The sequence below is a fragment of the Neomonachus schauinslandi genome, chromosome 4 (genome assembly GCF_002201575.2).
Source record: "Neomonachus schauinslandi chromosome 4, ASM220157v2, whole genome shotgun sequence".
Classification (NCBI taxonomy): Eukaryota; Metazoa; Chordata; class Mammalia; order Carnivora; family Phocidae; genus Neomonachus; species Neomonachus schauinslandi.
In genome coordinates, this window is record NC_058406.1 from 170,914,498 (window position 1) to 170,927,999 (window position 13,502).

General features: G+C 38.0%; 1 protein-coding gene across 10 annotated transcripts in view; it reads left to right on the forward strand.

The window, feature by feature from the left end:
* TBC1D31 (TBC1 domain family member 31) overlaps positions 1 to 13,502 on the forward strand; it is a 65,895-nt gene that overhangs the window by 39,006 nt on the left and 13,387 nt on the right. For 5 of the 10 annotated variants that reach the window (XM_021688711.1, XM_044914296.1, XM_044914297.1 and 2 more), the window contains 6 exons: positions 2,245 to 2,378; positions 2,701 to 2,880; positions 4,342 to 4,574; positions 5,030 to 5,182; positions 6,159 to 6,294; positions 10,091 to 10,183. In XM_021688711.1, the coding sequence (XP_021544386.1) occupies positions 2,245 to 2,378; positions 2,701 to 2,880; positions 4,342 to 4,574; positions 5,030 to 5,182; positions 6,159 to 6,294; positions 10,091 to 10,183 (929 nt within the window). The remainder of the gene's footprint in view (positions 1 to 2,244; positions 2,379 to 2,700; positions 2,881 to 4,341; positions 4,575 to 5,029; positions 5,183 to 6,158; positions 6,295 to 10,090; positions 10,184 to 13,502) is intronic. The other 5 variants (XM_044914295.1, XM_044914298.1, XM_044914300.1 and 2 more) reach the window with 2 other exon arrangements.

Genomic DNA, 13,502 nt, shown 5'->3' on the forward strand with positions numbered 1-13,502 from the left:
ATGATTTAACCATATAAAGGAATAGACCCTGAAAGCTAGGCACAAAAGGACAAATTTATATGAAATATTTCAAGTAGGCAAATTTATGGACACAGAAAGTAGATTAGAGGTTACCAGGAGTTGGAGGAGGTGGGAATGGGAGGTTAGTCCTGAATGGGTACAGAGTTTCTGTTTGGGGAAGGATTTTGCAAATAGTGATGGTTGCACAACATTGTGCATATAGTTATTGACACTGAATTGCATACTTAAAAATGGTTAAAATGGCAAATGATATTTTACCCTAAGAAAAGCTGTTTATATGTAGGTAAGCGTGCAAAACTATTTTTTATTTCCAGTAAAATCTTGTTATATCGCTGGAGTATGATTATGTGCTGAGGAATTGATTTTCTCTTCTAAGCCTGAAATTTAAATCTAAAAGATCCATCATGGTCAGCATGAGTAGCTGTGAAGGGTCTCCCCTCTGTCAAGGGTCTCAAACTAGTTTTATTCAAGAAACATTTACTGAGCTCCAACTAAATGTTAGCATTGCTTGCGATACACCATTGTTCTGGCTTTTTAGGTTTACAGTCTAGTTGGGACCTGGGGAAAAGGAATACAGTCCTTTGGGATATATTTATAAAAGTCATCTTTAAGCACTGTTTACAGTCTCTTTTATGACCAAGAGGGAGTTCTTCCGGTTTAGCCAAGGATCTCCACAGTTATTTCTCTTTATCCTCTTCTCCGGTGAGTTCTGTCTCTGGGTCCTCTACCCATACTTCTGTTGTGGTGACACCATGCAGAATAGAAGAAGAGAAGGCAAACACTGTATAAAGCAGGGTTTCCCTCATGCCTAACTGAGAACTGTGTTCTCTTGATGAAGATTAGTTATAAAAATCTGAGCTGTGTGTGTGTGTGTGTGTGTGTGTGTGGTGTTTTAAAATTCCTAGGACTAGCAGTATCTGAGACATGATAGACACTTAGCATGTGTTGCTGAACTGGGTTTTTCTTTTAAAGTTAAGAGCAGCAGTTAAAGAAGCTGAAATAATTTCTTTCAAAGCTTAGTTTTTGCAAGAGTTTATTTATGCCTTAATTATTAACTCACACTTACTTACTAATAAATAATTGACTTCTGGAATTAGTAGGCCCTTTATAACCAGATATAATCCAAAATTCTGCCGATCTAAGCCTCCTTTTGCTAATATGAGAAAGGAGATCTTATTGTCAAAGGATGGAACCACAATTCAGTGTTTAAAATAAAAATCCGAATTTAATAATTAAGGAGGGCTGTGGTGATTAGACGTAGTCCATTGAGTGAAACTAACTGATCTTACCAGCGTTTTTAGGAGAATGTTTTGGGGGTCGTAGTGGTTACTCAGTGAGTTAACGTGAGCTGTAGAAGCATCTTGAGCAGAATAGATTCTGCTTTCCACTGGCTGACTTTCAGAGAATCCCTCCGTCACTGGTTGGTTTTCAAAGTCAGGTTTACTGAATAAGTTGTCGTCGATGGCTTAGATTTAAAACCAGTTCTGGTGGTTGTTATCACGGCCGTAGAACAGTCACTCTTGTCCTAGTAATAGGGACGTGTTTATTCTGCTATTATAACATTTAATGGATAGGGGTATGATACATGCCCATTTGTTTTTATGTGTTGCTATTGATGTGTAAGAATATAATCTTGGGGGCGCCTGGGTGGCTCAGTTGGTTAAGCGTCCAACTCTTGGGTTCGGCCCAGGTCATGATCTCAGGGTCATGGTGTTAGGCTCCACCTTGGGTGTGGAGTCTGCCTAAGATTCTCTCTCTCCCTCTGCCCACCCCCTCTCACGCTGTCTCAAAAAAAATTAGTAATTTTGAACATTTCTTATAAACTTTTCTAATTTTGATTAGGTATGAATTTGAGTAGATTTTAGGAGATTGTCAAGACTTAAGAAGGAATCTTTTTGTAGAAGGGTCATTTTGTTAACCAGGAGAAGCAGGAAGCAGAGCGCCCTACAGGAAGATCAGGAATACTTTGGGAAGTTCTGTTTGTTTTAATGGACACTTCCTCATTGACTGCTCTCAGTTGAAGAAATTGGGCAATTCTATAAACCTAAAATACAATGTTAACATGATGCAGCTTTAAAATCGATGGTTCTAGAACTTAAAGAGTTGTCATGTTTTCTTTATTAATGGGCATATTGAGGACATAGAGTGGATTCATGTAAGAATTGCAGAATCCCTTGATAATATAGAATGGTAAAGATAGATTTTCAATTTTTTTCTTCATAGTCAATTGGTGTCAGCACTGGTTTGAATATTTCCCTAACCCTCCCATCAATATTCTCAGTATGATAGAAAATGTTTTGGCATTCCACGACAAAGACCTGCTGCAGCACTTCATAGATCATGACATAACTTCCCAGGTAAGAAGTGTGAGGTTTTTAGGATAACATGACTAATCTTGGAAGCTAACATTGGTTCTGGTATTAAATAAGACAGAATTTTCTTGGAAGAGTATAATAAAAGAACATACTACCCTTTGTATTTTTAACAGTATTCCATTCTTTTTCTTCATTAAACTGCTTTCCCAAAAGTCTATAAAGAAGGGTCCATATTAAGGCAGTTCTTTTCAGAATTGTTTTGAATATAATGGTTTTAACAGCTACCTCAAATGTAAGAGAGTATTAGCAAGGACTTAACGACTTTTCCATAGAAAACTAATAAGTTTTTCCTTATTTATTTTAGCTGTATGCATGGCCTCTTCTTGAAACTGTTTTTTCAGAAGTACTAACAAGAGAGGAGTGGCTAAAATTGTTTGATAATGTCTTTTCCAACCATCCTTCATTCCTCCTGATGACTGTGGTAGCCTACAACATATGCTCTAGAGCTCCTTTGCTCAACTGCAGTCTTAAAGATGATTTTGAGGTAAATATCCTTGTTCTTAAGTCGCGGTTCTCAAGTCTCATTTATTCCCATTGAAAAACGGATACATTTATTGAGTACCTGTTGCATGTCAGGTACTGGTGCCAGATGGGAGTAATGGAGTGGAGAGCAAGGTATACCAATCACACCCTTACTCTGACATTGTTGGTCGAGAATCCAACAGACAATCACAACACGCTATTTGTCTTCAAGTCGTAGCTTCAGAAAAGAAACACGGTAATACTGGAGCTTAGCGCTTGTTCCCTATGTAAAGGATGTTTACCCGTTGAGTCCTTGTTAATTCCTTGGGTGGTTTTATCAGTGATCCATCCAGTCTGTGACAATCTGGATGCTTATTACACATATGAAATGGTTACTCTGAGAATTTTGAGATATGGCAGGAAGGTTACTTGAAAGCGTTAGAGGAGGTTTTTAAAAGGAGAGGGTCAATTGGTTAAGTGTCTGACTCAATTGGTTAAGGTCATGATCTCAAGGTCCTGGGATGGGGCCCCAAGTCGGGCTTCGCACTCAGCGGGGAGTCTGCTTGTCACTCTCCCTCTGCCGCTCGCCCCGCTCGTATGTGTTCTCTCTCTCTGTCTCTCAAATAAATAAATACAATCTTAAAAAAATAAAAATAAAAAATAAAAGGAGAGATTCTTTTGGTAAACAGGATGAATTGGGTTTGTTACTTATTTAGTGGTTCCTGTCAAACTTTATTTTTTTGACGGTTTTTAGTTTTTCTTTTTTTAAACATTTATTTATTTGAGAGAGAGAGCGGGTGGGGAGGGGCAGAGGGAGATGGAGAAGAGGAATCTCAAGCAGACTCCCCACTGAGCACGGAGCCTAACGAGGGGCTCAATCTCACGACCCCGAGATCATGACCTGAGCTGAAATCAAGAGTCGGACGCTTAACCGACTAAGCCACCCAAGCACCCCTGTCAAACTTTATTTTTACTTACTGTTCACAAGATACATATCTATATATATTTTAGAATTTGGACCTGCCAGCAGAACAAGATAGTGTGGAAACATTTCAGATATTTTTAACGAATCAAGCTAATTTATTTTCAAATTTATTTATTTTGGATTTTGCAAGGAAAAAATCCAAGCAGAAGAGTTTGCTCCATTGTTGGTTGAAGTGTTCTTCTTCTAATATAAAGGAGGCCTTCTGTTGGAGTTAAAATTTAAAAAGTATTATTTCAGAAGTTTGGTTTTGAAATCTTTTTAGACTTTGAAAATATGAAATTGACTCTTCATTTTAAAACTTGGGTTAAGAAAAGTTTCAGTGAATTTGCCAAGAAAGGAAAGAGAGAGGGAGGATGGGGGGAAGGAAGGAAGGGAGGAAGGGAAGGAAGGAAGAAAGAAAGGAAGAAAAGATAAATTCACAATTTTTAAACTCTTATTTTCTCCCTCATAACTGCTTTATTAGATAAATCACAATTTCAACACAAAGTTTTCTTACAGTATTTTTTTCATCATCGGAATAACCTGGATATAAGCGTTGTCATTAGAGAAGTCTATCATCTCATGGATACCACTCCTACTGATATTCATCCCAACAGCATGCTTCATGTCTTTGTGGCCTTGACAAAAGGGCAATATCCAGTATTTAACCAATATCCAAAGTTTATTGTGGACTATCAGACACAGGAGCGAGAAAGAATAAGGATTGATGAATTGGACTACCTGAGGGAGAGGTAATCATGGAATAGTTGTTCTTTGTGTAATAGTAGCAAAATCTGTCATAAATACAGACAGAATTTTTTATGAAAAACACATGTAAATTATTAAGTATTTGTGTAAAATCAGAGTTTGAAGGCTGGGAATATCTTTAAAAATATTTAATTCTTGCATATAGAAGTAAAACAATTACGTATTAATCAGGTATACATCTTGTGTTTTGGTTGGACTTAAATTTTAAATTACTCAGTTTTCTTTGTTTGCATTTTTTTCTTTGTTTGCATTTCTTGGTGAGACTTACATAGGGCATCCTTTTCGGTGCTTTCTACCACTTGGATGAGATAAATATGAAAGTGAAAGACAGTAGTTCAAGGTCTGACAGGCAAATAGCAATTTACCCTTGCATAATCACAAGTGCGTACTGGCGGCTTGTCCGTGTCTGGATATAATTAGTAAGTATTCCCTACTTAAGGCAGATGGTTGAAGATATGCAAGCTGAGGTAGACCAGCAGAGAGTTGAAGACGAAGCTTGGTACCAAAAACAAGAACTACTTCGTAAAGCCGAAGAAACGAGGAGAGAATTGCTCTTACAGGAGGAGGAAAAGATGATACAGCAAAGACAGAGGTATGTGTTACCACTTTGAGAAAATCTGGACTTGTGAGTTAGTTGAATAATTTTTATTTTCTTCTTTCTTTTCTATATACGTAACATTACCCAGCTGTGGCATTTCCATTAAGCAAAAATTTAAGCTAATAACAAATCTGCATCTACCACATTTCAAAAAATTGGCATAGGAGATGGAATTCTGACTGCACTGATTATTCAGAAGTAACACAAGTCTAATGTGCCCTGGAGGACATTATTGGAAACATCATTGTACAATAGGCAAAAATGCTTTGTAACACAGTGCTGGATAAATCACCCCCAGGGGAGCAGAATTTTTAAAATTGTGTTTTAAACATATCTGTATGACTTGAAAATTGGAACATAAAACGATTATCTCATTATGCATCTCATACTTTGGAGGATAGGGGAAGAAGTATTAAATGCTTATTCAAAAGTATATTAATAAAGCAAAATGTTTAAATTAATTAAGATTATGGGATGAGCACTGAGACTAAGCCTAATTGTTGGAGAACCTCACTTCTGTAAGTGTTTACTGAGTTTTACTCCTTGTTGGGATTTTACGAAACTGATTTCTAGTGTGGGTTAAATACAGTTATTGAACTGAGCATTAACCTTGTACTAAAATTCTGGCAGAGAAAGCATACATAATCTTTGGTGACCCCAGAGCACTTTGTGGCATTCTTCCTTCAGATAAAGGATATTGATGGCACCAAGGTGATCTGAGTAGACCTGTTAGGAACTTTTAAATACGAAAAGCATAGCCAGTTGCGTTTGGACACTTGTCCTTTCCACGAAGGCAGCCACGGGCATCATTCCTCCATGTGCGGGATGCCAAAGTAGCACCAGGGGACTGGGGCAGGTGCGCCGAAGTCAGTGGCGGGCCTTTCATTGTTGTGAAACATACGATTTTTCCACTTCAGTCTATATTGGGAAATGTGTTTATGTGTTCCTCTTGATGTATTTTGTATTTAAGACTAGCTTCTGTGAAAAGAGAGCTGAAAGTCAAGGAAATGCACTTACAAGATGCTACACGAAGGCGGTTTCTGAAGCTGCAGCAAGATCAGCGTGAAATGGAACTAAGAAGACTGGACGATGAAATCGAGAGAAAGGTTCATGATCCGTATCTTAGTGCTCACACAGGATCTCCATTTACTCCATTTACTCTCCTATCTTCAAGTTAAATGTCCTCGCTAGGATTCACAGGGAATACTAAATAGCCTCTTTACTTTTACTTTTCCTTCAGCTTTTCCTCTTCTCTTTCGAATTTCACTAATAGCAAAAAAAATTTAGAAATGCCAAGAAAATTAGTCAATTTGACCAGTGTCCTTGGTGACTGTTTCTCTAAAAATAGAAGTATCAATGAACCATTAACTGTGAAGTAAGGGAAATGCCCTTTTTTAATATAAAAATTTGCACCTGGCCAGTATAAGAAAATTTCCATTATAAAATACAGGGAGTCAAAAATGGACCTTCCCTACTCTTCTGTCATTTCATCCCCAAAATAAACTGAAAAAATGATAGAGCTTTTTCCTTTTTTATGGCTGCGTAGTATTCCATTGTGTGGCTATGTTATAGTTTATTTACTTAATCCTTTGTTATTTGTTGGACACTGAGGTTGTTTGCAGTGCTTTGCTGTACAAGATGGTGCTAGGTTATACATTCTCAGTACAAATCTTTGAGTACTTGCACACATAGTTTTGTTGAGTAAATTCCAAGACCTACCAAACTATTCTCCAAAAATGAACCTACCTAAGTTATTTTAAGTGTATATAGAAGAGTGCTTATACCCTAGTCAATTTGGAGTACATCAGTCTTAATATTTGCCAATCTCATAGGTGGAAGTTGTATATTTTATCTTTTTTTTCTTGCTAGTGAGGTTAAATATCTCTCCAGTTATCTTCCATTTGTAGAAGAACTATAAATTGTATATCCATATTTGTCCATTTTCCGTCAGGTTTTTTCTTTTCAATTTACATGGGCTGTTTGTGCCATTTGGGACAGTAGAAATATGATGTGAGCCACATAGGCAATTTTGTTTTATAGCAGCCACATGTAAAAAAATAAGAAAAAAAAAAGTAAGAAACAGAGGAAATCATTTTAATAGCATTTTGTTTGACTCAATATATTTTCCAATTTTTTTAATATGTAATTAGTATAAAGACATTATGAGATGTTTTACTTTTTGCTTATACTAAATCTTGCAATCTAGCAGTCAGTTTATACTTACAGTACACCTCAATTTGGACCGATCATTTTTTTTTTTAAGGTTTATTTATTTTAAAGAGAGAGCAAGCGTGAGTGGGGGTAGGGGGAGAGGGAGAGAATCTCAAGCAGACTCCCCACTGAGCACGGAGCCGCACACGGGGCTCAGTCCCATGACCCATGAGATCATGACCTGAGCCAAAATCACGAGTTGGTCACCTAACCAACTGAGGCACCCAGGCGCCCCTGGCTTTGACTTTTCAAATGGTTAAAAGAATTCTAACAATAATTTCATGACATGAATATTATGTGACATTTTAAAAAACATGAAATTCATATTTCAGTATCCATAAATACAGCTTTATTGGAACACAGTCATACCCATTTGTTGATTAACAAAGTCATTTGCCAACTGATGGTTTATTCAGTGTTAAATTCCCTTATATATCTTATCTCCTCCATTGCTCTGTCTGCTCCTAAGCCAGCACCACCCTGAACCACAGCTTCATAATCTTTTCCTAACTAGTGGGCCTCATTCCTACTATTAGTCTGCCTTTTCAGGGTTCTCTGCAGTCTATTCTCATACACTTTGAGAATCGTATCACTCTGAATCCCTACCTCACCCCATCCTGCTGGCATGTTTATTAGGATTGCATTGAATTTATTTAATTTATTTAATTTAGGGAGTTTTAAACCTAGTTTTGGTAAAATACTAAGTATTTTTTTCAATCTTTGAAAGTATTTTGAATTCATCTGTATTCGAAATCTGTCATCTCTTTTATAGCATAATACTTTTTGTTTTGCTTGAAGCCAATTAATTTTAAATTGGTTTTTGAAAGCTGTGATTCCTTTTCATGATCTCACTGAGTAAATGAGGTTGATAATTCATTATTCTAGAAGAGCATATGTTCTTCTCCAAAAGTAATACGGGCTTAGAACTCTGACCTCTTTATTCCAAACTCTTTGAGATAGTGAAGGCAATTTTTTGTCAAAGAATCCTGTAAAGTCCTTTCAGTTTGCATATCTGGCCTCTGCTTACCCTTCCAGCCTCCTGTCCTTCATCTCCCTATTCTGATAGTGGGCTCTGACCTGCTAAACTGCCAGAGCTTTTCTCCTCACAGCGCAGGCACCAGCAGGAAGACTTGAGTCCACGGTGACACGCATGGGTGATTGCACATCCATTAGCGTCAGCAAAGTTGATCTGGGTTTGCTCGGGCACTAAGCTGTTTGTCTGTCTAACAATTCATAAGCAAAAGAGCTTCTCTAATTGAAATTCCTGAAAAGCATGATTAATTATGCCAAACCTCTCCTCTGCCTGTTGGCATTTTTACTGCTCTTATTTCATGAACTCGAACATCCCCACTTTGAGCTAGCTGCCTTCCCAGTAACCTCCTTAAGTGAAACTGGTTGCCAGTCAGTGGTTTATTTCCTTCTCAGATGTTTGTCCCTCTTGTACACCCCACTGTATTTTCATTTTTACTATTTGTTTCTCCAGTGATAGGTATTTGATCATGTATCTTTTTTTTTTTTAGATTTTTTTATTTTTATTTATTTGACAGAGAGAGACACAGCGAGAGAGGGAACACAAGCAGGGGGAGTGGGAGAGGGAGAAGCAGGCTTCCCGCCAAGCAGGGAGCCCGATGCAGGGCTCGATCCCAGGACCCTGGGATCGTGACCTGAGCCGAAGGCAGACGCTTAACGACTGAGCCACCCAGGTGCCCCTTGATCATGTATCTTTTATCTTTACAATGTCTAATACTTACGGATGCAAATAATAATACAATCATTAAATGTTTACTGAATAAATGAATGGGGTTAGATGGGGTTATAGTTTGTTTTGTTTCTGAAACACATATCACTCCTCAAAAAATGGGAGACTTTAGGCAGCCAAGTATTTATTTAAGACTGCTCCTAAGATTCTCTATCTACCTAAACAGGGCCTTATTCAAACCCTCTAGTGTATAGGAGTAAAAAGTTTCCAAGTAATCAAAATCTGATGAACGGTGAACTTTAAATTAGCTAAGTCCAAGCAGAGCACATTTGAACTTGGAGTTACCAGTTGCCAAACTGAATTTATAAAAGTATAGTCATATAGGGGTGCCTGGGTGACTCGGTTGGTTGGGTGACAGACTCCTGATTTTGGCTGGGTCATGATCTCAGGATCGTGAGATCCAGCCCCACATCAGGCTCTGTGCTCAGTGGGGCATCTGCTTGAGATTCTCTCTCTCCCTCCGCCCTTCACCCTCAATCTCTCTCTCTAAAAAAATAAATAAATCTTTAAAAAAAAATTTTAAGTATAGCCATTTAATCAAAAAGAACATTAAATATAGTTATATTTAATAAGATTAAACATTCTATATTTTTAACCACTGCAAATTTAAATTGCTCAAGTTTTTCTAACTCATAATATTGGCTGATACAGTGTGGTAAGAACTGCCGTCTGTTCTCGCAGCCTGAGTAGATGAGCATATGGTAATTGTACTTTCCTTTTTAGAAAATTAAGCTTTAACTTTAACTCAGGCATTATTCCTATATTCTACAGTGAATGTTAATATACTATCAGTTACTCTGGTATCAAAACCCAATACTTCTAATTTAAAATACTCTTAGTGGGTTGTTTGGATTACAAGATTACTAAATCTGTTAAACAGAAATTATCTTGTAAATTCTTTCTGGTGTTCACACTTTGTTGTTTGGCCATAGGTACACATGAGAGATCGAGAAATTGCTACTACAGCGAAAGACCTAGAAATGAGACATCTGGAACTCGAATCGCAAAAAAGACATTATGAGAAGGTATAAATCATCTGTTTCCACCATGAGAGAAGCAGGGCGTATACGAACTCTTTTTAGATTGTATTTATTCATGATTTTGTAATGTTCATTTTATTTTATTTTTTTTAAACAGAATATAGTGTCATCCAGGATTGTAAGGTAGCCAGAATGTCTGAGTGTACAGTTTGTTGTAATTCTTTAATTCATGTTTCTCTTAGCGACTTAGTCTAGTGTCTGAGGTACCAGATGTAAGTCCCAGATTTTGCCTCACGATTTTCTACCAACTTACTAAGTTTTCCTGTATCTGTGTGATAGTGACTACAAAATTGACCCAGTACGTCGTAAGGGTCTTTGTAAGTCAGGTAAATCAGACAAGAGCTGTAAAGTACTTTAAATTTGAATCTCCTGGAAATAAATTATCAAGTATCTTCTTAGAATATATAATTTAGTGGGGCACCTGGGTGGCTCAGCCGTTAAGCGTCTGCCTTCGGCTCAGGTCGTGATTCCAGGGTCCTGGGATCGAGCCCCGCATCGGGCTCCCTGCTCCGCGGGAAGCCTGCTTCTCCCTCTCCCACTCCCCCCTGTTTGTGTTCCCTCTCTCGCTGTGTCTCTCTCTGTCAAATAAATAAAATCTTAAAAAAAAAAAAAAAGAATATATAATTTAGTTTCCACGACACTGGAAAAAGGAATTTTGTTAATGTAAATATTTATTATTTGGGAAAAGCATTTTGTTATTCATTTATTTAATGTTGAAACCATAAGTTTTCACTTCCTTCAGCCTCTTTTAAAGTGAGACTTTGAAATTGATAATTTGAAAGTGATAACTGCAAATATGTAACAGGTAACATATGATTGTTATTCACATTAAATAAGATTTAAAACATACGGCATCCATTCGTATCTACAACACTTTTTAAAGTTCCACACTGAACTACTTCTAGAACTGAGCCAGGGATTTACACCCTGACTAAGTCTCCTATGATTTTGAATTAGATTCAATTCATTTGGACCAAACCTAAATTTACTTTTTACTGTCTTTTCTTTGGGGGAGGTGGGTGGTGGCACCAGCAGGGCATGATTTCAGAATTAACATAAAATTTGCAAGAAAAATACTGAGAATTTCCAAATATGTTTTTCTCAGATTCTCAAATATTAACATGTTGCTAAATTGGCATTATCCTTCTCTTTCTCTGTATGTACTTGTACACACGTAGATAAATTTTTTTTCTGAACTTTTTAAGAGAAAATTGCAAACCTGATGCCCCTTTCCCCCTAAATGCTTCAGTGTATATTTCCTAAAACCAAGGAGTCATCACATGACCACAGAACAATGATCAAAATCAGGAAATGAACAAATGATTGTTATCCACTGTATAAGCCTTATTCAGATTTTATCAGTTGTGGTACAAATGTCCTTCAGAGCAAAAGAAAATCTCAGATAATCCATTTTCTCAGTTGTCATGTCTCTTTAGTCTCCTTTATGTTGGCACCACTCCTGAGTCTGTCTTTATATTTTATAATGTTGATATTTTTGAAGCATTTGGCCAGATATTTTGTTGAGTGTCCCTCAGTTGGCATTTGTCTGTTGTTTCCTCATGATACAATTCAACTTACATGCTTTGGGCAGGAATGCCCCAGAAGTAATGCTGAGTTTCTTTCTATGGATCATTATCATTTTTGCCCTCTTTTGAGGAAAGTATTTATTAAGCAAACTATTAGAGTTAGAGAAGACCAAGCCTACTCAACAAAACTAACTTATAAAATCATGAACTTTATCTGGTCCATTAGATTCAGATGTGCAGCTCCTGCCATTTTCATCAGTTTTAGTGATTAATACTTTATCTGCCAAACTTAGCTCTTACATTAGTTTGATTAACTGCGTCTGTTTGTAAACAAATTATATCCCAGAAAACAGACAGTATTGTGATGACCCCTATTGGAAATATATGCTCAATACCCATATGTATCTAATTTGAATAAAAAAAATTTTTTTTAAAGATTTTATTTATTTATTTGACAGAGAGAGAGACAGCGAGAGAGGGAACACAAGCAGGGGGAGTGGGAGAGGGAGAAGCAGGCTTCCCACGGAGCAGAGAGCCTGACACGGGGCTCGAACCCAGGACCCGGGGACCATGACCTGAGCCGAAGGCAGACGCTTAACGACTGAGCCACCCAGGCACCCCTGAATAAAATTTTTTTTAACAAAAGAATAAAATTAAATATAAACCAACAAGCACATACTAACCTCTGACCCAGACTCCATCCCCTTCATCTCCTAGAAACCTGTTTCACCAAGTCCAATTTCGGCCTCTGTCTCAGTCTCTCTCTCAGGCACATGTACATTCTCCTTGGTGTAGGACCACCCCTGCCAAGACTGATGTGAGGATTAAATGAATTAATATCTATATGTCAGTGACAGGATTCCCCAAGACTACCCTCAGGTTCAGCAATTTGCTAGAAGGACTCACAGAACTCAGAAAAGCTGTTATACTCACGGTTATGGTTTATTACATTGAAAGGATACAGAGTAAACTCAGCCAAGGTAGGGGGCGCCTGGCTGGCTCAGTCAGTGGAGCATGCAACTCTTGATCTCGGGGTCATGAGTTTGAGCCCCATGATGGGGGTAGAGATTACTTAACAACAACAAAACACCTCAGCAAAGGTAAAAGGCACATAAGGTAGAGTCCCAGAGAAACCAGGCACAAGCTTCCCCTTGTCCTCTCCCAGTGGAGTCATACAGATAGCACTTAATTTTGCCAGCAGAGATGTATGACAACACATATAGAGCATTGCCAACAGGCAAACTCAACTCGAGTCTTAGTATCCAGGGTTCTCCTGGGAGTCACTCACATAGGCATGGAGTGTGCACGTGCCTGACCCTAGTTACTTGCTCTGCAGAGGTCAGGCTGATGCAGTGTGTCCTACAGCTCCTACCATAAGCTACGTGATTAGCACAAACTATCTGGCAGAGCCCAAGGGCCCAGGCATACAGAGACACTCTTAGGCAGGGGATTACAGGGGTTTAGAGCTGGTCAAGGGCTAATCCTTCCTTTGGAATGTGCAGGATTTGAATAACTCCGGCTACTAAGTTACCCTTCACCCTTACAGTGTCTGGTACTGGCACGAGCTGGGTAGATACTAGTTTCCCATCATTGCCTCTTGGCCTAAAATGCTCTACCATTTTACAGAATGGATGGACAACTTCTTTCCCCCGTCTGCTTCTTTAAAACACCACCTTGTCTTCCTTCCTCTTTGCTATTTGTAGATTTCCACTGTTTTCCTCCTAATCCCTAATCTCTACACATACATCATTTTACCTCTTTATGGAGTAGCTAAGATT